General features: G+C 35.7%; 1 protein-coding gene across 5 annotated transcripts in view; it reads left to right on the top strand.

Moving 5' to 3' along the window:
- Positions 1-21,085, top strand: part of LOC132701551 (uncharacterized) — a 731,275-nt gene that overhangs the window by 202,257 nt on the left and 507,933 nt on the right. For 3 of the 5 annotated variants that reach the window (XR_009618790.1, XM_060669606.1, XM_060669588.1), the window contains exon 1: positions 10,756-10,915. The exons of the other annotated variants lie outside the window; for them this stretch is intronic. Coding sequence is in view for 2 of the 3 variants with exons in the window: in XM_060669606.1 (XP_060525589.1) it covers positions 10,913-10,915 (3 nt within the window). In the remaining variant the exon portion in view is untranslated. Of the gene's footprint in view, positions 1-10,755; positions 10,916-21,085 lie in introns of those variants that run through there. 5 annotated transcript variants of the gene reach the window in all.

Genomic DNA, 21,085 nt, shown 5'->3' with positions numbered 1-21,085 from the left:
ATTTAAGATGTTAAGTGGAGTAGCTTTTGCGAGACTTCGCTTCTTCTCTACTGTATATGTGCATTTAACAATATACAACAATAAAGGCAATTTTTTATTATTAATAATATTATTATAACTGTCAGTCTAACCAGGTTAAATAGACAGAAGTTTTGGAGGTGGTTCGATTATGTATCTTAGGAGATCTTTAAAAGCTGATCGGTATATGAGAGAGATTCTAGCAGTTACTCCAGACCTAAACCCAATGAAATATGTTTGGGTCTACGTAGGAAAATGCTTTAAGGGAAGAATGGCAACATTCAAACTTAGAGTCAGTTTCGTTTCCCATGGATCCGAGCCACTTCGGACATGTCCGGGATTTTACCGCACGGGTTTAGGAGCAATCGAATGTTTTCGGAGATATTTCCCGCGTCTTGAATTTTGACGTTTGTCAATTCGTGTTGTTTTGCGAAAATATACCCAAAAACTAACGCTCGTAGAAAAAGTATGCAACACGTTGGGCAAACTGTTTGCATAATATACTATTCCATTATTTTTGCCCATTATGTTTTATGTTTCCCTTCCTAATTGAACATTTTATTTTTAAACAGGTTTAAACAAGAAAAATGTTTAGCCATTTATGCGATACTTTTTGTGACTAGTGTATATTTTAGTAACAGAAATTCGAAAAAAAAAACATCTCTTTGATGGTCTACAGTTTCCTTTTTAATGAGTATTTGGATATCAACGAATAATAATGGCATTTAGATTTGCCCTGTACCCATGATTATCGTCATGTATATTTCAGGCCGATTTAACTAAAATTATAATTGATACTTGATACTTAATCACAACGGGCATAGTAATATTAATTCCATTTAAAATCGTTCCGATGCCGATGTTGTTGGATGTTCCGTTCTCGTCGGACTGCATTCTCTAATTAAAACTATCGAAAATACTTGACGATATAAGAATCGGTAAAAAGTAGTTTGTACTTAATAAATTAAACGAAAATGGCAAATGAAGATTACAAGCAAAAGATCGAGACCTTCCACTGGCCTATACACAGTCCAGATCTTAGAACCCATAGAACATTTATAGGGTCAGATGTTGTCGAAAAAATAATCAGAGAAATTCAAGGTGTGGGTCGATGTTAATCGGTAATAAGGAGTAGAAGAATACACACCCGATATTGATTGTCATTGATTGATATTTTTGTAATAAGCTGTAATTCTGATGTTTGAGATTAATTTCATAGTATTTTATTTAATAAGTAAGATAAACACATGAATAAAAACAAAACAAATTGCTAAGAAAAGTTTGGGCTATCCATTGATTTTGATATTGACATAAAGTTGCCTAAATCTTAAATTTGAATAAGAAAGCTTTCTGTAGCGTCGACATAAGCTACAATTTAAAAAATATATACAGTGAAATGCTAAAATATGAGACAAATTCTTTTACCAAACAGGGATTGACACGTCCATCATATTAACCGAAAATATATCGAAGCGATAAGGTCCAATAACTTTGTTGTTCATAATCTCCACACAAAACATTTATTTTATTGCCGAATATTATTGTATCCATATCCAATAAATTTCAAATTTTCTGGGTTTCATTTACTGAAAAAAATGTGATTGTAGAACTTATTCTTTTGCTCATAAAAAGTAAGAGACGTAAAAAAAAAATGACGCAAATGGTATACATATTTTCATTAAGTTGTGTTTATTGTTTTACCTATGTAAAACCTTACTGCATTATTTCTTAACATCGATATATTCACGTTGGGTTACCTTATTCATTATTAATATGAATAAAATCGCATGCGCCCTGATGATGCGGAAAACCTAATTACACATCGTACGTCATCGTAGTCGCCATTGAAGTGTCAAACTGGCGATATTTCATACCGCGCCCGAACCCAATTAAAACAAAAGGCCTCCGGTAAACAAAGGCAATTATTGTTTTAATTATACAACATCCGACTGTCAGACGAAACAATAATAAACCATTAATATATATACGCGGACCCCAACCTATATATATTTCATTTGTACATGCCCCCCCTGGTAATATTTGCCAAGAATGTGGCGAGGCAGCCAAAGTTTTTTCTTGCCAAGGTCGCAACACATGTATCGCATAGTTACACGTATTAATTATGCTGGATGTATAAAGTTTACTAAAAGTTTTGGAATGGTTTTCTCGAGTGCATTTTGAATCGAACGTAGAGGAGGACGGTGCATTCGAATTTTCAACTAGCCGTCCGACCCAAATTCACTGGTCACTTTTGTACACATCAATATTTTCGTATTACGGATGCGTCTTAATCATGGTGCTATAAATATTCGTCGAGAATTTTGTTTTATTATCGCCCAAAATGTGTATATTATCCTCAAATCTAATGAAACGTTATCGGTTTAATCTTAGAGTTCGGTTCCGTGCCACTGGTGAAGGTCGATAAACCAGAAACGAGTCTAATACTACACCCAACCAGCTAAGACCGTGATTTCCTTTTTGTGAGCCCAAAATGCCGTGAAATTAGTAGCACCCGCATGCTTTTCGACTTTTCTCTTCAACCTCGGTTGGTTGGTAGTCTCTGGTATGATTTGACTAATATGATCTGTCCATAGATGTAAGAACGTGATCAATTTCTTTTGTATGGGATTATCCAAAGGTGGTCAACAAGATTATTACCTAAAGTTTCGGAACTTAAATTCAGGTAAAATTGTGGTCTGTAATAGAAAATAATTTTATACCTACCTGTTTTTAATATTCTTTGGTTTGGTATACTACTTAGTTTAAGTTTATTAGTAATCATTCTTATTTCGTGTGTTGAATCGTGTGCGAATTATGCAAAATATATGCAAGTCTAGTGTATCTCAATAGATGCTCCAACCAAATGTAGAAAACACTATTCTATTGAGACTAAGGAAGTTATAAACAATGTTTATTTGACTCTCATTGAACATGGTGCCAGCAAGCAAGCATCTTTAGAAGAAACGGTCACATTCACGAAAATTCCAACATCAACTGTATGGAAAATTGGGAATAATACCATTTCAGCGAGGAAAAAAAGAAGCGATGCTGACATTTTCTCGAGTGTAGATGAAAGTGTTCAAGATATAATACGGCCTAAAATTTACCAGTTATACGAGGAACAAATCGTGCCTACATTACATATCTTAATTAGGAGGCTTGAAACAGATGAAACCGGTGTTAAATGTGGCAGAACTACCTTATGGAAGCGTTTTCAACACATGGGTTTTAGATTTAAAAAAATTGACAAAAGGCAAGTTTTAATGGAATATTTTAGAATTCGGAAATGGAGACTGGAATATCTAGAAAAAATTAGGATTTACAGAGAACAACAAAGGCCAGTTATTTACTTGGATGAAACCTGGTTCGACACATACCCCGGAAAAGGGTTGGGTTGACTCAACTGATAAGTGTAAAACAAACGCGTCATCAAAAAGAGGTAAAAGAATAACTATTTTGCATGCACGGTTGGATTCCAAATGGACTCTGTCTGAGAAAAATATTAAAGATTCTTCTCTGGATTACCATGAAGACGTCACCGCTGATTTATTTGAAAGTCGGTTTCAAAACAAACTAGTTCCAAACATTCCTCCTAATAGCGTAATTGTAATGGACAATGCAAGTTATCACAGAAGACAATTGACTAAAACCCCTTCCTCATGTGACACAAAAGCAACAATCCAAAACTACATGTATAATACACCACATTTATTTTCACGAAGATTATCTAGGGCATACAGTTTTAAGGCTTCCACCTTACCACTGTATATTTAATTAAACATGTTTGGCACCAACTGAAATCTGTCATTCGTCGTAACAATGTTTTTCTCCGTGTTAACTCCAATGTTCTCAAACTTATAGAAACCGAAGTTTTTAACATCCCTCCACAAAGTTGGGCAAATTCTGTTAAACATATAGAAAAAGCAGAACAATCGTTTATCCATATTGCAAATAATATAGAACAAATAATAATTAGAACAGGCGAGGATAGCGATAGTGATACTGATATATTATGTGAATAATTTTAAGTAATTTAAGTAGGCAATAAAAATAATTTGTAATTTTATTTTAGATTTAAACATAAATACATACATAAATAAATAAATATTGTTTAGTATCTTTCCTAACAATACCCCAAATAATTAAATTTTAAGCAAAGTAAGGACCTGTTCGGCCATATTTCATTCTTACAGCTTGCCCGGGTCTTTCCTTAATTCGTATCAGTTAGTCACTTTCTTATATCTATGAACAGACTTTACCTTGCATTAGGACTGTGATTTCTTAAAGCTAGTCAGTTCGTTGAACTGTCAACCTCCCCTTTGCACTCCCCAATCTGTAAAAGGGACTCCTAATTCCTCACCTTTCAATTAATTTGTAACTGGCAAGGACGTAAACACTTTCGGTTAGTTTAAAAAAGAGGTAAAATTGCTACAAATAAAACTTATAGAGCAGCTGACGATTCGTCTCCGAAGACTAACACCACAAAGTGAAACAGAAGGCATAAATTTTCTACGATAGTCAAATTATCAATAATCATCCCACTGTAACACGTGGCAATTTCCCATTGTGTCTAAAAAGAAATAGAGTTGTGACAGTTTTTAAGAGCAGTCGCCACTTCAACTGCTGCTAGTTGGTATTTCCGTAGGATAATATCTTTGATCGAAGAAGAATTTAAGAATCAGAATAATTTTTATTAACCACATATTGTACAATAATAATACAATTGCAACATGTCAATATAAGGTAAAATACAAAAACAAAATGTAAAAGTATAAAGGTGTAAAAAAAAGTATTTTATAAATAACACAGTAGTGAAAAGTAACAAATGTAAAGGTCAACAACACTAACACGGAGTATAAAAATCATATGCAAGGTAGTATGCTATGATCTTCACACATTTCAGGAAGCCAAGGATTTTAATTTAGTTTTTTTATTTTGATAGAATACTCGTCCACACTATAGAAACAATTTTCAAAAAGCATCACAAAATTAGTTTTGAACACCTCAAAAGCCATATGTCTGTACCTATTTTTGTCTGATGTAACATGTCGGTGCTTTGGAACTCTTATAAGATTTTTTGCACTTGTTGGGTAACTATGAGACACACCTTCAAAAATGTTAGTATGTTTGTGAATTTCTAAAAGATTATGGAGTATATAGATACAGGGCAGTGTCATTATCTTATATTTTTTTGAAATATGGAGTACTTATGTGCTTAGCCGCAGCAAGAATTCTTATAGCGCTTTTCTGTATCCTGAATATTTCAACAGCATTGAAAGAGTTTCCCCATTATACTGTGCCATAAGATATGTGGGAATGAAATAAAGCATAATACACTGTCATTAAGCCATTTTCGTCTAGGCTCTCCCTAATTTTTCTAAGGACGAATAAGCTGGAAAATAGTTTTCCCTTAAGATATAAAATCTAATCTTTCCAGTCACATCTATTATCAAGTGTAATGCCAAGTAATTTAGCGGACTGCCGTTCGCTGTTGTTGTATTTATCTAGCGAAAAGAATATTTTTTGAGTTTTGTCTGTATTCAATTTGAAATAATTATTTTTAAACCAATTGTTCGCATTGCTCTCCAGTTCCCCAATAATGTTGTGCGGATCATTCCAATTCGGACCATATAAGGTAAAACTGGCATCGTCCGCAAATAGAACACATTTGACAGACCCCAAAAAACAGCATAGATCAGCAACATACACTATAGGATGGTATTGGTATTGGTATTAAAGAGGGGCGCCCTCGCGGGCATCCAATCACTTAGGCCACCAGATGGGCCCGTTGTGCCCCCAGGTCGCTCTAAAGGGCGTCCAGAATGCCGCCCCTCCTATAGAAGGTCAGCAACTCCTTTAACCCAATGCCGTGCACTGGGTCCGGATTGATCAGGGCCGTTCCGAAGACTCCCAATCTTGCCCATGTCAAGGCAGGGCACTCGGTGAGCAGATGATACGGGGTCTCCACCCCTTCCATGCACCACCTACACTCCGGGTTGTCTCCAATGCCTAGCAAGCAAAGGTGTTTCCTAAGCCTGCAATGTCTTGTGTAGGCCCCTGTTAGTGCTCTACACTCCCTTCTGGTCAGTCTAAACAACTCCCATGTCCGAGGGAGGGCGGGCTCATCCATTATAAGCCTCGCCTGCCTCATTCCCGGAGCAACTCTCCAGCCACCTGCGGCCCGGTCTCTCGCCCAGACTTCGAGAGCTCCCCGCCTCACGCTCGGGGCGATCCCCAAGCGGGACTCTGGCCCTATATGCCTATGCGAGGAGCCCTTTCTGGCTAAGGCGTCCGCTGCCTCATTGCCCCGGATACCGGTGTGACCCGGGACCCAGATCAACGTGACCTTCCTCTCCTCAGCCACTCTCCTCAGTACCCCTTTGCACTCCAAGGATTGAGTTTGGATGAATGTTTAAACTGGAAGTTTTATTGTATTGTGTAATAGTGTAAACTATTTTTTTATAAATCTTTGTCAGATTTTATCTAGGAACAGTTGCTTAATTTATAATATGTAAAGGTGGAGTCCCAATTACGTTATGGGATCAATTTGTGTCGAGCATCCGTAAATGCCGATAAAATATTTTTGGCTTAAAACGACTACTAAGGAGTATTGCGCATATTTGCAAGTTTTCAACTGGTAGGGGTTTATTTGCCCAGTACAGAATTCTCACACTGGGAAATCTATTGATTTTTGAAATAATAGAATTTTAAATTAGTTGGTGACATACTGTAGGCTGTCGACCACTTCGAGGTCAACTCATTATTGAGGCGTTCGTATTTTTAACAATCTGCCATTGGAGTTAAAAGACGTTTAAAACCTTGTCTATTTCACAAACGAATAAAAATATTTTTTTTCCAAAACATTTTACATTTTTTTGACTATCCCAATACAATTTTGTAGTTGTCTTTGGAACAATACATATTATTATAAAATATATCAAATATTATTAAATGTAGAACGTGAATGGCGCCTTTTTTTGCTAATTTTCCTATGCATCCTCTAATTACATTGTTCGTGATAGTTTTATAAGAAATATTGAGGACATAGCTCTATTGCCTTTAAGTTACGTAGCTTTTAATTCAGATTTTCATTAAAAAAAATGTTTAGTATTCAAACAATTATTTAGCACTTCCCAAACTCCAATTTTAGTCTTTTCGTTTCTCTATTTATTTTATTATGGGGTACATACAAGGAATGCAGACAAGACCTAGTTTCCATCTGCTATTTAGATGTCAGTCCTCCTACTCATGAACAATAAACTTCAATCGACGATTTATTGTTTTCCCGTTAGGTTTTGTTTTCTTATCCCTGATTCACTTTTTGCTCAACACACTATTAAGTGGAAGTTTTCTAGTTAAAAATTTGGAAGTACGTCTTTAATAAATGGTGATTCAATACACATTAAAATAATAAAAAAAACTCGGAAGAATATAAAAATATACAAACATTTTTATTTGCCATTTTAGATTAGTGTATTACAATTAGGTATGAAAGATGATGTCATTCAAATGACCCCCGCCGCTCATGTGGTATGACGTAATTCGTTTATTGAAATTTCCTATCACTTTTTGACACAATTCAAGTTCTATGCCGGCTATTTCGCGTCTAATCTCCTGTTTCAGCTCTGGAATAGTGTTTGGTTTATTTCTATACACTCTACTCTTTAGAGACCCCAAAAAAAAATCTAGGGGAGTAAGATCACATGATCGCGGCGGCCAATTGGTATCGCCGTTACGTGAGATAATCTGACCAGGAAACTTGTCCCGCAGCAATTGCATCATTTTTCTGGATGTGCGACAAGTGGCTCCATACTGTTGGAACCACAAATCTTCAATGTCCATACCTTCCGACTGCTACCGGAAAAAATCAGATATCATGTTTCGATAGCGAACACCAATAACCGTAACAGCGTTCTCCGCATCCGCGGAAAAAAAAGGGCCAATTATTCCTCCGCACCAAAATGCGCACCAAACAGTCACTTTTTGAGGATGCATTGCTTTTTGAACAATCTCTCTTGGATTTTCTAATCCCCAAATACGAGCATTGTGTTTGCTTACAAAGCCACCAACGTGAAAATATGCTTCATCGCTAAAGATGATTTTCGTTGAAAAATGAACCCCTTGTTCTCATATCCATTCTGCAAACACGCGGCGCTGTTGATGATCTCGAGGTTTCAACTCCTGAGTTATTTGGACTTTATATGGGTATAGATGCAAGTCTTTTGTTAAAATTCGCTGTGTGGTTGACCGACTTGCACGAGCACGTTGCGGGACTTCGAGGTTAGTTACAGATTCAGTTTGCTCAAATTTTTGAACCACATTCCAAATTGTCCTCTCAGAATTTCGACCATTTTCATATTAGGCTTGCACAATTTTTACACATTGTTCAGTCGTATATTGCTCCATGACTAATTTTGTTTATGTTTTGAGGTTAGAAATCTCATATGACAATAAACAAATACAGTGGCGTTTCAAAAATATTTCAGATTGTAATGTGGAAACTCTTACTTATCACCCGTTAGATCTAAATTTCAATAAATGTGTATTTAAAACTTTACGATTTTTGTCTAACACACAGCAAAAGTGAATAAATATATAATGACTGGAGCGTCATGATCTGGAGTGATTTAAATAGTTCTACATACGATGTTTTATGCTATTGAGATCTAGAAATTCGTGCCACCTCTGTCCTTGATTCCTAGCGTACAAGCCCACAAGAGATAATAGATTTAAACAATCGAAAATCAATAAGATATCCGCAGTTTTGTCTTATATTTCGAAGTAAAAAATAGCAACTTTGAGAGAATATACTCTATGTGTTTATTCCAAGTCAATTTACTCTACCGGCACTGCCTTGCTCTTCTTCCAGTTTAGATTTATTCCGTCGGAATAGCATCACTAAATGACATGATCATATATCATAAGCAGGAAGTTAAGCTGATTTGCTAAATAATTTAAATATCTGGAATGACATTTTGAAAGATAATGGAATGAAAGTGAATGCAGCTAAAACTAAGGGAATTGCACAAAAAAATAGTGAATGGTGAGTCAATTGAATTGGTTAGCGGTTTCCAATAGTTAGAGATAACACCTGAAGAGAAAAGTAATCAGGAAGCTGAAGTTAATAAAAGATTGGACAGAGCTAATTACGTTTACCACGTTCTGAGTGAAGGACTAATCAACAACAAAGAAGTGTCAAGATATACAAAAATAAAAGTCTTCAAGGTGGTGTGTACAGACCGGACCTGACATATGAGCGTGAAACATGGGTATTGTCGTGAAAAGAGATGCTGATGAAATGAAATACCGGAGGGGAGTCAAGGGAGTAACAATAAGTGACGATATTAGAGGAGTACATAGAACAGAGGCAGCTGGGGTGGTGCAGAGATTGAACGTGACAGTGCCGGTCAAGGAAGTGTGAAAAAGTAGACCAACTAGACGTAGAAAGAAAGAAAGGCCTAGACAAACTTGCAACCAAACAATAGACAAGATTTTGAGAAAAAGGAGAAAATCTGGAAGCAGGTAGAGCAAATCGCACTGGACGAGGATACACATTTGTTTAAACATCTCGGTGTAATTTTCAACTAGACATTTAGTTTTGATCAGCTTGTCCAACGCTACAGCGATCCTTTGACAACAACAACTAACAATAGCTACTTTTTCAAACTCTTATTAACGGGTTATAACCTACTTTTTCTGATGTTATTTTGAATTATACATTTTTAGTTTTTGCACGTTCTTTTTTTTTAGGTTACTTTAGAAGGTTACATATATGGATTTCTTTCGTTATTTAAAAGAAAAAATTGTGTTTGATCGAGTTTTGCAGAAGAGCACTTGACGGCAATCATTATCATACCCATATAGAAAATATTATTGTGCGCGATATTTTTGATGAGGCTACAGACAGGCCTCCTTTTAACGTAGCATGTTCATGAATTATATGCATTACATGTTTCTTATAATAAACAAGAAAGACAATAGTCAAATAATAGGGCATTAGGCAACAAGTTTATCAATGTGTTGCTTGGTATATCATAAGTTTAAGGGTACATTTTTGCAAAAAAGCAGGAATACGTCCACTCGCTCCCAATCCCGTAGGTAATATCCTGGAACTACTCGAAATGGCTCGCAGTCATGGGATATTCTGGAGAAGGGAGTAGAAAAAAATATTGAAATTGTTCGAGTGGAATCAAATAAAGCAAATCTATTACTACTGACGATACCGCCTACGCTTTAAACTTTAATAAAGTAAAACGCCAAAATAAGAGGTGCAAAAAGTCTATAATGAGACATATATATCTACCATGAATTTGCCTCGTGCGTTCGGAATAAACATACTTTATTTTCACAATAAGTCGGCAGTTTTGGCTTTTTGAAATATCCACTTGATATTCGCAATTCTCCGTCTACCATTGTGAAAAACAATCGAACGAATCGGCAAAGAAAACGAAACATCAAAGGGACACGTGACAAAAGACGAGCCCGTGATAACACGTGACGTGGAAAATTTACGTTAAGTCGATGGCAGAAAAAAACCCGATAAAATTGAAATTTGCACGTTGTCCTTTACGTCTCAAAGTATCTTTTGGTAGTCGTTTGAAGGCGACGACCGAGTCGCAGTTAAATAAAACGGGAGAACGGCAGCGCGTGGACTCCGAATTCGATGTAATATCAGTCAAAAAACGTGCGTCGTCGTCGACGTCGCGACGCGGACCGAAGCTTTTTGGCATCCCGATGGAGACCGCGTTTCGTACGATAAAGTTGCCGATAATGTGGTCCACGGAACGACGTTGAGATTCAAGTGCTTGGGAGGGAAAGGGGTGCGTGTGGTGGTAGTGCGCGCGTGAGGAATACCTCGGCGGGGAGAGGATACTTTGAGGGAGGGGGTGATATTATGGTAAGTTCCCTCACTTTCTATGTATGAAACCAGCAAATGTAAAAATCGTTGTTCTCGAGACTCCGTTAAATGGTGTTTGCCACAGTTTGTCAGCTACGGCTTTTAATTTACTTCGAAAACTAACAGTTTACAGCTTTTTTTCTCATAATGACGACACCCTGTATATTTGAAAGTCAACTATACTTTTGGGTTATTGCCCCTAATCTCGGGCGTAATCTCGTTCAGGAATTTTTTCGTTCGGGCATACGGTTTTCGAGAAAATGTATTTTTTTTGGGTCTCAAAAAATTTTTTCAAAAATTTTTTCTTCGGAACTTTCGATCTCACCCAGCTCCATCTGGGGATGCAACTCCAAATTTCTGTCGAATTTCAGCTCGAGAGCTCCAAATTTTGGGCGCCTACTTTGTTTCATAGCGATTTTCCGCGCAAAAATCACTAATAGCCGACAAAATGGCCACCGACGTCTGATCGACGCAATATTCCGCTGGCCGCTGCGAATCGCCCAGTGTTAGTATGGAGGAAAATTTGAAGCCCCTGAGCACACAAGACATTTTTCTTCGGGACTGAAAAAATATGTTTTCTAGATTTGATCGAAAAAATTCTTGAACCGAAATACGCGCGAATTCAGGGAAATAATCCAGAAATATACGGGGTGATCCAGGTATGGGCAAAAAACTGAAAATTGCCATTTCTCGAAGTGCATCATTGGCCGTAACTGACAAACTGGCGAATGGCACAGTTTCTTTTTAACGTCCTTCTGGGCCATATCGAGAGAGACAATTTTTGTATTTATCTTCTTGAACAGGATGCTTAATACATGGGCTAAATAGTAATTAGTTGGAATTGAGTATCACCTTGTAAAACGCTTTTCGTATATTACGCTGGGTGCTCGTTTGTGATGGTGCGAAGGGATATTTAAATGATACAGAGTGGAAGTGGCATTAAGCTCCTCTGGAGCTTAAGAGAAAAATAAGATAATTGTGTTTGAAACAATTTAAATAGGACAATACGAATGATAGGACTATAGGCAGGCGGACAATGTAACCTAGGAAACTATCCTCTATGGCGTAGAGACTATGCCGTCAACAATTCCGTGAAATCAACTTGTTTCCATTTAATTCGCTATGAGTTTTTTTTTTTAATAATTTTAATAATTTCATATTGGCCTGACATGCCGGTCAAAGTTGCAACCTCCGATGAAATTGTATTTTTTCACATCGTCTTTTAAAAAAATTGCCTTTTTTGTCTTTAAGAGTTCCTTAGAAAAACGTACACATGTGAACGTATAAAATTTAAATCAATATATGGAGTGGTGTCAGCACTCCTAAAAATATTGATGCAGTGTCTTGAAATTATGCTGTTACATCATTTTACAAAGCAAATCAATTGGAAAATAATTAACACTTGCAAGAACTGAACTCTGTTTCCAAACTATTTTTAAAATCTGTTACAATACCAAAAAGTCCAAATGATGAGTGTTAAACTGTTTTCGTAAACGAATCAATGAACTTGTCAAGCCACATTTAGTAACCTTTGACTAATTCATATCGGTCTGGAGAGTTAGACAATACAATTTAGTGATCTTAAAAGCTTTGAAGTTATCAACAAATCTCAAAAACGTTGCAAACCTAGCCAATTTGGCAATGTCATAAATAAATAAATTAAAGAGAACTTGATCAATATGTAAAACCTGAGATACACCTGAAATTAATGTCTCCATATAACACACTGCTAATTCTCACTCTTTGCTTTCGCTGCGACAGGCAACTAGACAGACAATTTGGAAACTTTCTCTCAAAACTAAATGCCTTTGAAAAATGAGTAGAAGATCCGTAACAGTAGAACGCCTGAATAGAAAGCCATGCTATGCATAGGCCTGCACTACAATGCTATAACGGATATTACTAATGAATCGAGAAGTTTCTTCAGACTTCAGAATATTACAACAATGAAAAAAAAGTCTCCATAAAGTTCATGTTATTTGTCCTTCCGTTTAAATGATCAAAAATAAGTTGCATACCCAAATTTTTAGGTAGCCTAATGTTTCAATTTCATTTGAATCTTTGAATACAACTTGGTAATTAATTGTTTTGAGTTCTTCTAGTGGTTGAAAAGGTTTGGTCAACAACGCCAACCCAATAGCTTCATCTTAATTGGCCTCTATACGCATGTAAGAAATCATCAGAACATTGTTTGGTATACATAAGAAAAATGTCATATGATCTTGATATCCAAAAACAGTAAAAGGAATAATACTGGAAAACCAATTTCTGCTGTGATATTTACCAATTTAAAGCTGACATCCAAAGCTGCATTTGATTGAATAACGGTCCTCTAGTTGATTTCCTGCGTTGTTACATCGGAGGGAGTTTTCAAGCAATGTTTCAGAAAAACTTAATGGCATCTAATTTATCAATCTTTTTACCATATCAACAAAGTGAAAATATTTTACCAAAAAAAAAGACTGATAATTTTTGATGTTGCATTGTGCATTTTGTTAGCAACTTGAACAGCTCAGTCTAATGTGCTTTTGCACTTTTTTTATCTATATTTGGAGCTTTGTGACTGAGCAACTCTATTTTGCTTTCGTATTCTGATGTTCTATTTATTTATTCATATGTTATCTCTTTCTAAACAGTGCCGCTAAAGCTGATCTTTGGTATTTTTTTAGCTCAAGTGTTGTGATTGTGGTACTTCTGAAAAACGTTTTCTCGAACCGCAGTGTAAAATAGATTTTCTTTTTCCTTTCGGTCCAGGTGCCTTGAAAATGTAGTTCGATTCGACCCACGGTTTAAACATAACAAATAATAAATGTAATCGCAAATAGCATATACTTTTTAAATTTCTAAGGTGTCCGCACTACTAAAATAAAAATATCTCCCTGTACTGAAAAACGCTTGGATATTAGCTTTCTGTTTTTGTATTGTTCGGTTTTCCGAGGGTAAAGTGCATTCCGTTTACGATAAGCCAGGCAAATCATTACCGAATTTCTTCTTATATCGACCTTACTAAACTTATTTGAATTCAAAGGATATCGGGTAGCGGTCCGTGGTTAAAAAAAAAACAAAGAAAACAGAAAACTCCTTTTTCTTTAACACTCAATATTTCGTTAATATATTTGTTGACTTCTTCAGGAGTGAACTAAAATTTAATGAAAACAACAGGTCAAACTATATAACAGACAATTAAAACAATCGTGAGAAATACTTACAAAATTAGGGTTCCTCAAAACAATAATAAATAATAATTAATAAATATACCTGAGGCAGTTTCTTTCTGGTACCAACACAAAATAATTTCATTTTTGTTAGTTCTAATTTGTTTGTAGAATTTTGAATTGAAACTGAAATAGGTGTTATCAAAAATAAATTTTATAAGGTTGAAAAAATTTGTCTCTGTAATATTAGTGTGTTCTTTTATCTTCATACATTCATTCTCCAAAATCGGATTTATCAATTCGTGAGGACTATTAGTAAAGAGCGATGTCAGGGAGTACGTAACCGTTGATCTTGTTGGCAAAGGTAACATGATAGTCATTTGTGTTTGTAAACGTAGTTTTAAGAATATTAGCCATAAATCTCGATATATTTTACGTAACAGAATGAATAGAGCTTACTATTGGTCTCAGGGGGATATCTGTTTTATGGAGCTTAGGCAAACAGTACAACTTTAGAAAGGATGTAATGTCAATGTAAACAACTTTCATTAAATTTTAGTTCATGGACTATGAATAATTTCATAAAAATAAGGGCGTTCATATTCAAAATCTAATTCGGTTTCACTTTCATATCATAGATATATCAAAAGACAAAACGATATACTTTGAGACTCCCTTCACATGTACACTTAAGGGTTAAAACGTCTAAGACCAAGTGATTCGAACCGCATCGTATATTTTTCGATGGCCACCGCCACCATCCACGATGGTATCTACGTCACTGGTCGAGAACACGCAACCGTCGTCGCCGGAGATTAAAATCCAAGTCGGGATTAAATTTAATTACTTTGCTTTTGTAACCCGGCAGGTTATTTCTCGGCGGAAAATATGTTTTAATTAATTAGACCGGGCGTATGTACGTTGCTCGAAAATTTGAATGACAAAGATCAAAGCTTAAAACCTTTTGAAAATGTCCGGACGGGTAACCCGGAGTCCGGAATGTTTCGCTTATCTGCGTGACGGGTAAACAGCGAGTTTCGCACATATTGAAGTTCGCTTTTTCATCAAAATGACGCGGACAAGCTTGTTCGGCGTGTCGCGGCCTCGTAGCCTCCGGTATATTTTTCATATTCGTTGCGATCGCTTTGGAGTTATGTGTTACGTTTTTGATTTTTTAATTTTCACCTGGCTAAAAGACTGACGAGATTTTGTAGGAACGCTATAACTTCTGAAGCGTTCGAGATGGGAATTGCAAAATTTACTCCCTTTTATACTCGACAGTCCACAGGAGACTATTGAGAATGGCCGTCATCCGACTTTTTCCTTATCTTTAATGGCGACATTATATGCATAGATATTTAACCAACGAAGATTACAGTGTTGCTGGATATCGTCGGGGTTTTCTACCGACACGCTGTACACAGAATGATGTTATATGTATTCAAAAGCATAGGTAAATTACGAACTACTCAAATATAAAACGAGTGGGTCGTAGAGTATGGTCTGTTCATAGATATAAGAAAAAAAAAACAATGCAACAAGGTTATTACCTAAAGTTTCGGAATTTAAATTCAGGTAAAATTGTGGTCCGTAACGGAAAATAATTTTATACCTACCTGTATTTAATATTCCTTGGTTTGGTATACTACTTAGTTTAAGTTTATTAGTAATCATTCTTATTTCGTGTGTAATAGAGCGTGTGTTGAATCGTGTGCGAGTCTAGTGTATCTCAGGAGATGCTCCCGCTCAAATGTAGAAAACACTATTCTATTGAGACTAAGGAAGTTAAAAACAATGTTTGACTCTCATTGAACGTGGTGCCAGCCAGCAAGCATCTTTAGAAGAAACGGCCACATTGACGAAAATTCCAACATCAACTGTATGGAAAATTGTGAATAATCCCATTTCAGCGAGGAAAACAAGAAGCGATCCTGATATTTTCTCCAGTGTAGATGAAAGTGATCAAGATATAATACGGCGTAAAATTTACCAGTTATACGAGGAAAAAAGCGTGCCTACATTAGATATCTTAATTAGTAGGCTTGAAAAAGATGAAGCCGGTGTTAAATGTGGATGAACTACCTTATGGAAGTGTATTCAATACATGAGTTTTAGATTTAAAAAAAATGACAAAAGGCAAGTTTTAATGGAATCTTTTAGAATTCGGAAATGGCGACTGGAATATCTAGAAAAAATTAGGATTTACAGAGAACAACAAAGGCCAATTATTTACTTGGATGAAACCTGGTTCGACACTTATGATACCCCGGCAAAGGGTTGGGTTGACTCAAGTGTAAAGTGTAAAGTGTAAAACAAACGCGCCATCAAAAAGAGGTAAAATAATAACTATTTTGCATGCTGGCTCTAAAGATGGTTGGATTCCAAATGGACTTTATCTGTTTGAAGACACCACCGCTGATTTATTTGAAATTTGGTTTAAAAACAAACAAGTTATTACAGTAGACAGTTGACTAAAACCCCTTCCTCATGTGACACAAATGCAACAATCCAAAACTGCCTGTATAATAACGATATTTATTTTCACGAAGATTATACCAAAAAGCAATTTATTGAGGTTCTACAAAGCTTGAATCTACAAAACGAATACATCTGTTATAATTATGCAAAAATCAGTTTTAAGGCCCTCACCTTACTACTGTATATTTAATAATAATAATTTAATTTAATAATTTGTAATTTTATTTTAGATTTAAACATAAATACGTACATAAATAAATAAATACTGTTTAGTATCTAACAAAACCCCAAATAATTAAATTCTAAGCAAAGTACGGACCTGTTCGGCCATATTTCATTCTTACAGCTTGCCCGGGTCTTTCCTTAATTCGTATCAGTTAGTCACTTTCTTACATCTATAAACAGACTTTACCAGCATATTTTCTGTATCAAAACAATTCGATTTGTCAAATAAACCTATTTCCTAAAGTTAAAACTTACGAAAATACAAGGTGACTTAGTTTAGTATTTGTATTAACTCCGCTCAATCTAATGCTTCCAGTTAAATAATATACATTATATATAAAGATATCACATTGTAATGTACAGTACAGTACAAATAAGCATTAAAATATACCTAGAAAGAAACAAACAAACATACACTTAAAGTAAAAACAAACATCACCCACAGCTTTAATAAGATCGAGCCTCCAAAGCTGTAGATCTCCGGTCGTTGAAAAATTCGGACAGTGTTTAATATGTTTTATTAGCAAGGAACTGTTTGAGTATTAACTAAGTTTAGTAGATTCGCTACAATTTGTTTAAACATTTAATACCAATTTCATTTTTTATTCGGGTATTGTGACTGTGAATCTTATGCCTCTGTAACAATTTGGGTTCTTTTCCTTTTAGTGTATATAATAGGACAGTACATGTCAAGAGTACATGTAAGGAACCAAAAAATTCTTTGCATCATCACTGTGAGCTTGACACCCTTGCTATGGCTCTGATCACTCTTTTTTATGCAATGAAAACTTGATGTACGTTATATGCTTGTCCCCAGAAAAAGAAACCGTAGGGCATTGCTGATTGAACAAGCTCGTGGTAACAATAAGTGCTCATTTTCGATAGAATATTATCCATATGATAAATTCGTCAAAGTTTCTGATCAACTTGCAGTTCTGAAAACATTGTACCGTCATTATTCTGCAACGATTAATTTTCGTTTTTTTTTAAGATAGTGTAATCCATAAACCGGCTTTTCATTCCAAATGTTGATAAAAAACATAATTTTAAAAATGTAGGTACAAAAATTCGTATGTGTTCGCATCAGTTTTGCAATAACATATTTTTTTGTGTATTCTCAAATTTAATTTATGATTAGGGTTATTTTCGGGAATTTTTTAATTAAAAAAGTATTGTTGTTAAGCCGTTTACAAGTTTACAAGGTATTTACATTTTGAACTCGCTGTGTAACCCTCTGTAGTCCAAGTAATAGCCAACTATTAATTTATTGGTAAAAATGTTGCTTTTAAACGAACTAGTAGTTGCGACTTTTAAGAATAAAAAAACAAAATAGGTGTTTTCGATTACTATTGCTAATGAAAAACTAAAATGTTGTTAGACATAATTGTAATCAAATTAAATTTAATTAATAATTATTACAAAAATCATTAACGTGGTCTTCGATACATTTTGTAATCAATTTAATGAAGGATGGTTTCATTTTAAAAATAAAATTTTGAATTGCATCCTGATCTAATATGCATTTTGTACTAAATTTGCTTTTGCTTATTTTTCGTGAAAAAGTGACTTTTGAAAAGCGAATGAGTATTTTTGGACATCCCTAATATATAGGCTCCTAGCTGTAAAACTTTGACGTTTGTAAAGAACTTGGAGGTTTGAATTCAAAAGTAGCATTTTATGTGTACTTAAAAAAATGAAGTCGTATTTCATAGGCGGATGTACTTATTTTCTTGTTTTAGGTATTAGCTATTGTATATTTCCAAGGAATGCTAAAAGCCATCGGATGCGGTTTTTATTATTGAAACTTCTACCACCAATATTGAAAATAATGAAAGGTTTTAATAATTCTTCAAATTCTGTATACATGCATAAGAATCTGTAAAAGTGTGTCAAGTTTGTTGATTAGAGTGACTGGTATACTTATTACAATGGTGAATCGCGTAGATGGCCTATTAGACCTATTAGAACAATTTTTGTTTGAGTGTAAAACTAACAGTTTCTGAGATATTTGACATTTTCTGTAAAAAAAATTCAGCGGCAGTACTTTTTTCATTACTCAATATCGGTAAACAAGTTTTTGGGTACATTTTTGCTAAACAACATGAATACATTCACTGAGTGATATCTGGTATGACCGTCAAAATTGACAAACTTCAAAATTCAAGCCGTGGATAATATGTTGGAAAACATCTGATTGCTCCTAAACTCGCGAGTAATATCAGATTCGCAGATGACCAGATCGTTATTGCAGATGACAAAGAAGACTTAGAATATATGACTAGGAAACTGATGGAGGAACAATATATTATATGTTTACCGGAAGAAAAAAGGAAGACAGTGGTGGATGAAGACCAAAAATAGACGCATGTGAGGAGTATTGCCTTAAACTCCATTCTGTATTCCAAAGACATTACTGGACACAGGAAAAAAATAATATATAACGCTTTTTTGAAAGCACTATACTGTACTATTCCGTCTGGCAAATAATTTAGAACCAATAGAGGAAACTAGTAGCAACAGAGATGGACTTCTGTAGGAGAGTATCTCGGTTTGACCATGCAAGGAACGCAAGAATTAGGCAAGTCGTGAATGTAAAAAAGGACTAGGCTGAAAAAATTGAACAAAAACAACTTCGGTGGTATGTTCACGTGAAAAAAAATGCCACCAGAGCGAATTTCTAACATGGTAATGATATGGACGCCAGAGGACGAAAAAGAAGGTGACCTGGATGAAAGGGGCACAAAAAGCTATATCCAAAAAGCACTTAAAAGCTGGTGACTGGAAGAACAGCGATATCTGGAGAACGGAAGCCGAACGAAACAAAACTGACGTCTTAAAATGACACTTTCCAGACGCCCGATCGGTGTATAATTGGGTATTTTAGAGAAGGAAGTAGAAAAGGGTATTTTTTCCATAGAAATCATTTTTATTTAATCAACACCCGTCTGCCTGCAGTTAGGACTTCTTCATCGTGTGAGGATAACCGCAGGCACTTGTGTCCTGAAAGGCAATAATTTAATTAAAGATCAGTCATCGTACCCTTGCTACACACCTAGCTCACAAACCATATTCGCCAAACGGCAAATCACAAGAAACTATCTAAAAACATTCTATGCTAGTTTGCAAAATATCCGTAATTCTTATTTGCATCCTATAAAACTTCCACGACTGTTGGGGACAACTAAAAGTTAAAATTCTTGCATGGTACAAAATATAACCGCAATAGTTTTGTACTCGGAACGCGCGCCGGCAGGGTTTAAAATTTCAAAAAGTAATGGAGGCAGTTCACAACGAAACGGGGGATCATTCGCCACCCCCTTCGTGTCTCCTTGCTCCCCCCAGGAGCGGTATAAAAGTTTGGTAGTTTCAAAAACTAGAAGGAGGACGACGACGGCAATCATGAACTCCTAAACGCCGCCGTCAGCTCTCTCACATTTAGCAGTAAAATTGCGAGACCATTTGCCGAGGAAATTGAGTGTTCTTCTTGTCTCGGGGAAAGGTTCACGGTGTATCTAACCTCGAAGTTAAATAAGGAAGGATCTGGCGCCCGGCGAAATTTTGTTTGCGAAAGGGGAATGGGGGCAGCTATTCGGCTGCGAGTGCCTTTTCCATTTTTTTTATGAGGAATGCCCGGTGACAAGATTGCAGCAAAACGGCCAATCAGAGACCCGTACTATGTTATATAATTGAAATTGCTATTAAACTGGCTACCATATTTTTGGTCCCTCTAGGTTGCAGCTTGAGTGCCAAAATATTAACAGTGACCTTGAACGAATTGACAGAATTGCCAGAGATCACGGTTTGTTTTTAAACCCAAAAAAATCTTCTGCAATGTTTTTTGGTCGGCCGTTAGATGTTGAGCGCCTTACTTCTGAAGTAATCATAAAACTAAACAATATTACTCTTCCACTTCAAAACGAGGCAAAAAATTTGGGGTTACTTTTAGATACAAAACTTCGCTTTGAAGAGCATATCTCGAGTTGTACGCAAAGGGTTATTGGCCGTTTAAAAGTGTTGTATAGCTCAAGACATATTCTAAGATAGAAGCCGATGGAAGCGGGTTGGACGAACATGAAGACGCGGCGCTTGATCCATCGCTGTTGTTTTTATTTCAAAATAATTAAGACAAAATATCCCGAATACCTCTCCTGAAAAAATAACTTTTAGAACAGACGTGAATAACTTAAATCTAAGATTTAGTGGGGTCATAGTTCCTCGTCACCGATCTGGTATATTTGAAAGATCTTTCAGTTACGACTTGGCTTAACTATATAATGACCTGCCCCATTCCGTTCAGAATGCGACAATAAAT

Source organism: Cylas formicarius, unplaced genomic scaffold (assembly GCF_029955315.1).
Source record: "Cylas formicarius isolate icCylForm1 unplaced genomic scaffold, icCylForm1.1 PGA_scaffold_10__41_contigs__length_53128322, whole genome shotgun sequence".
Classification (NCBI taxonomy): domain Eukaryota; kingdom Metazoa; phylum Arthropoda; class Insecta; order Coleoptera; family Brentidae; genus Cylas; species Cylas formicarius.
This window is presented reverse-complemented; position numbering and strand designations above follow the sequence as displayed.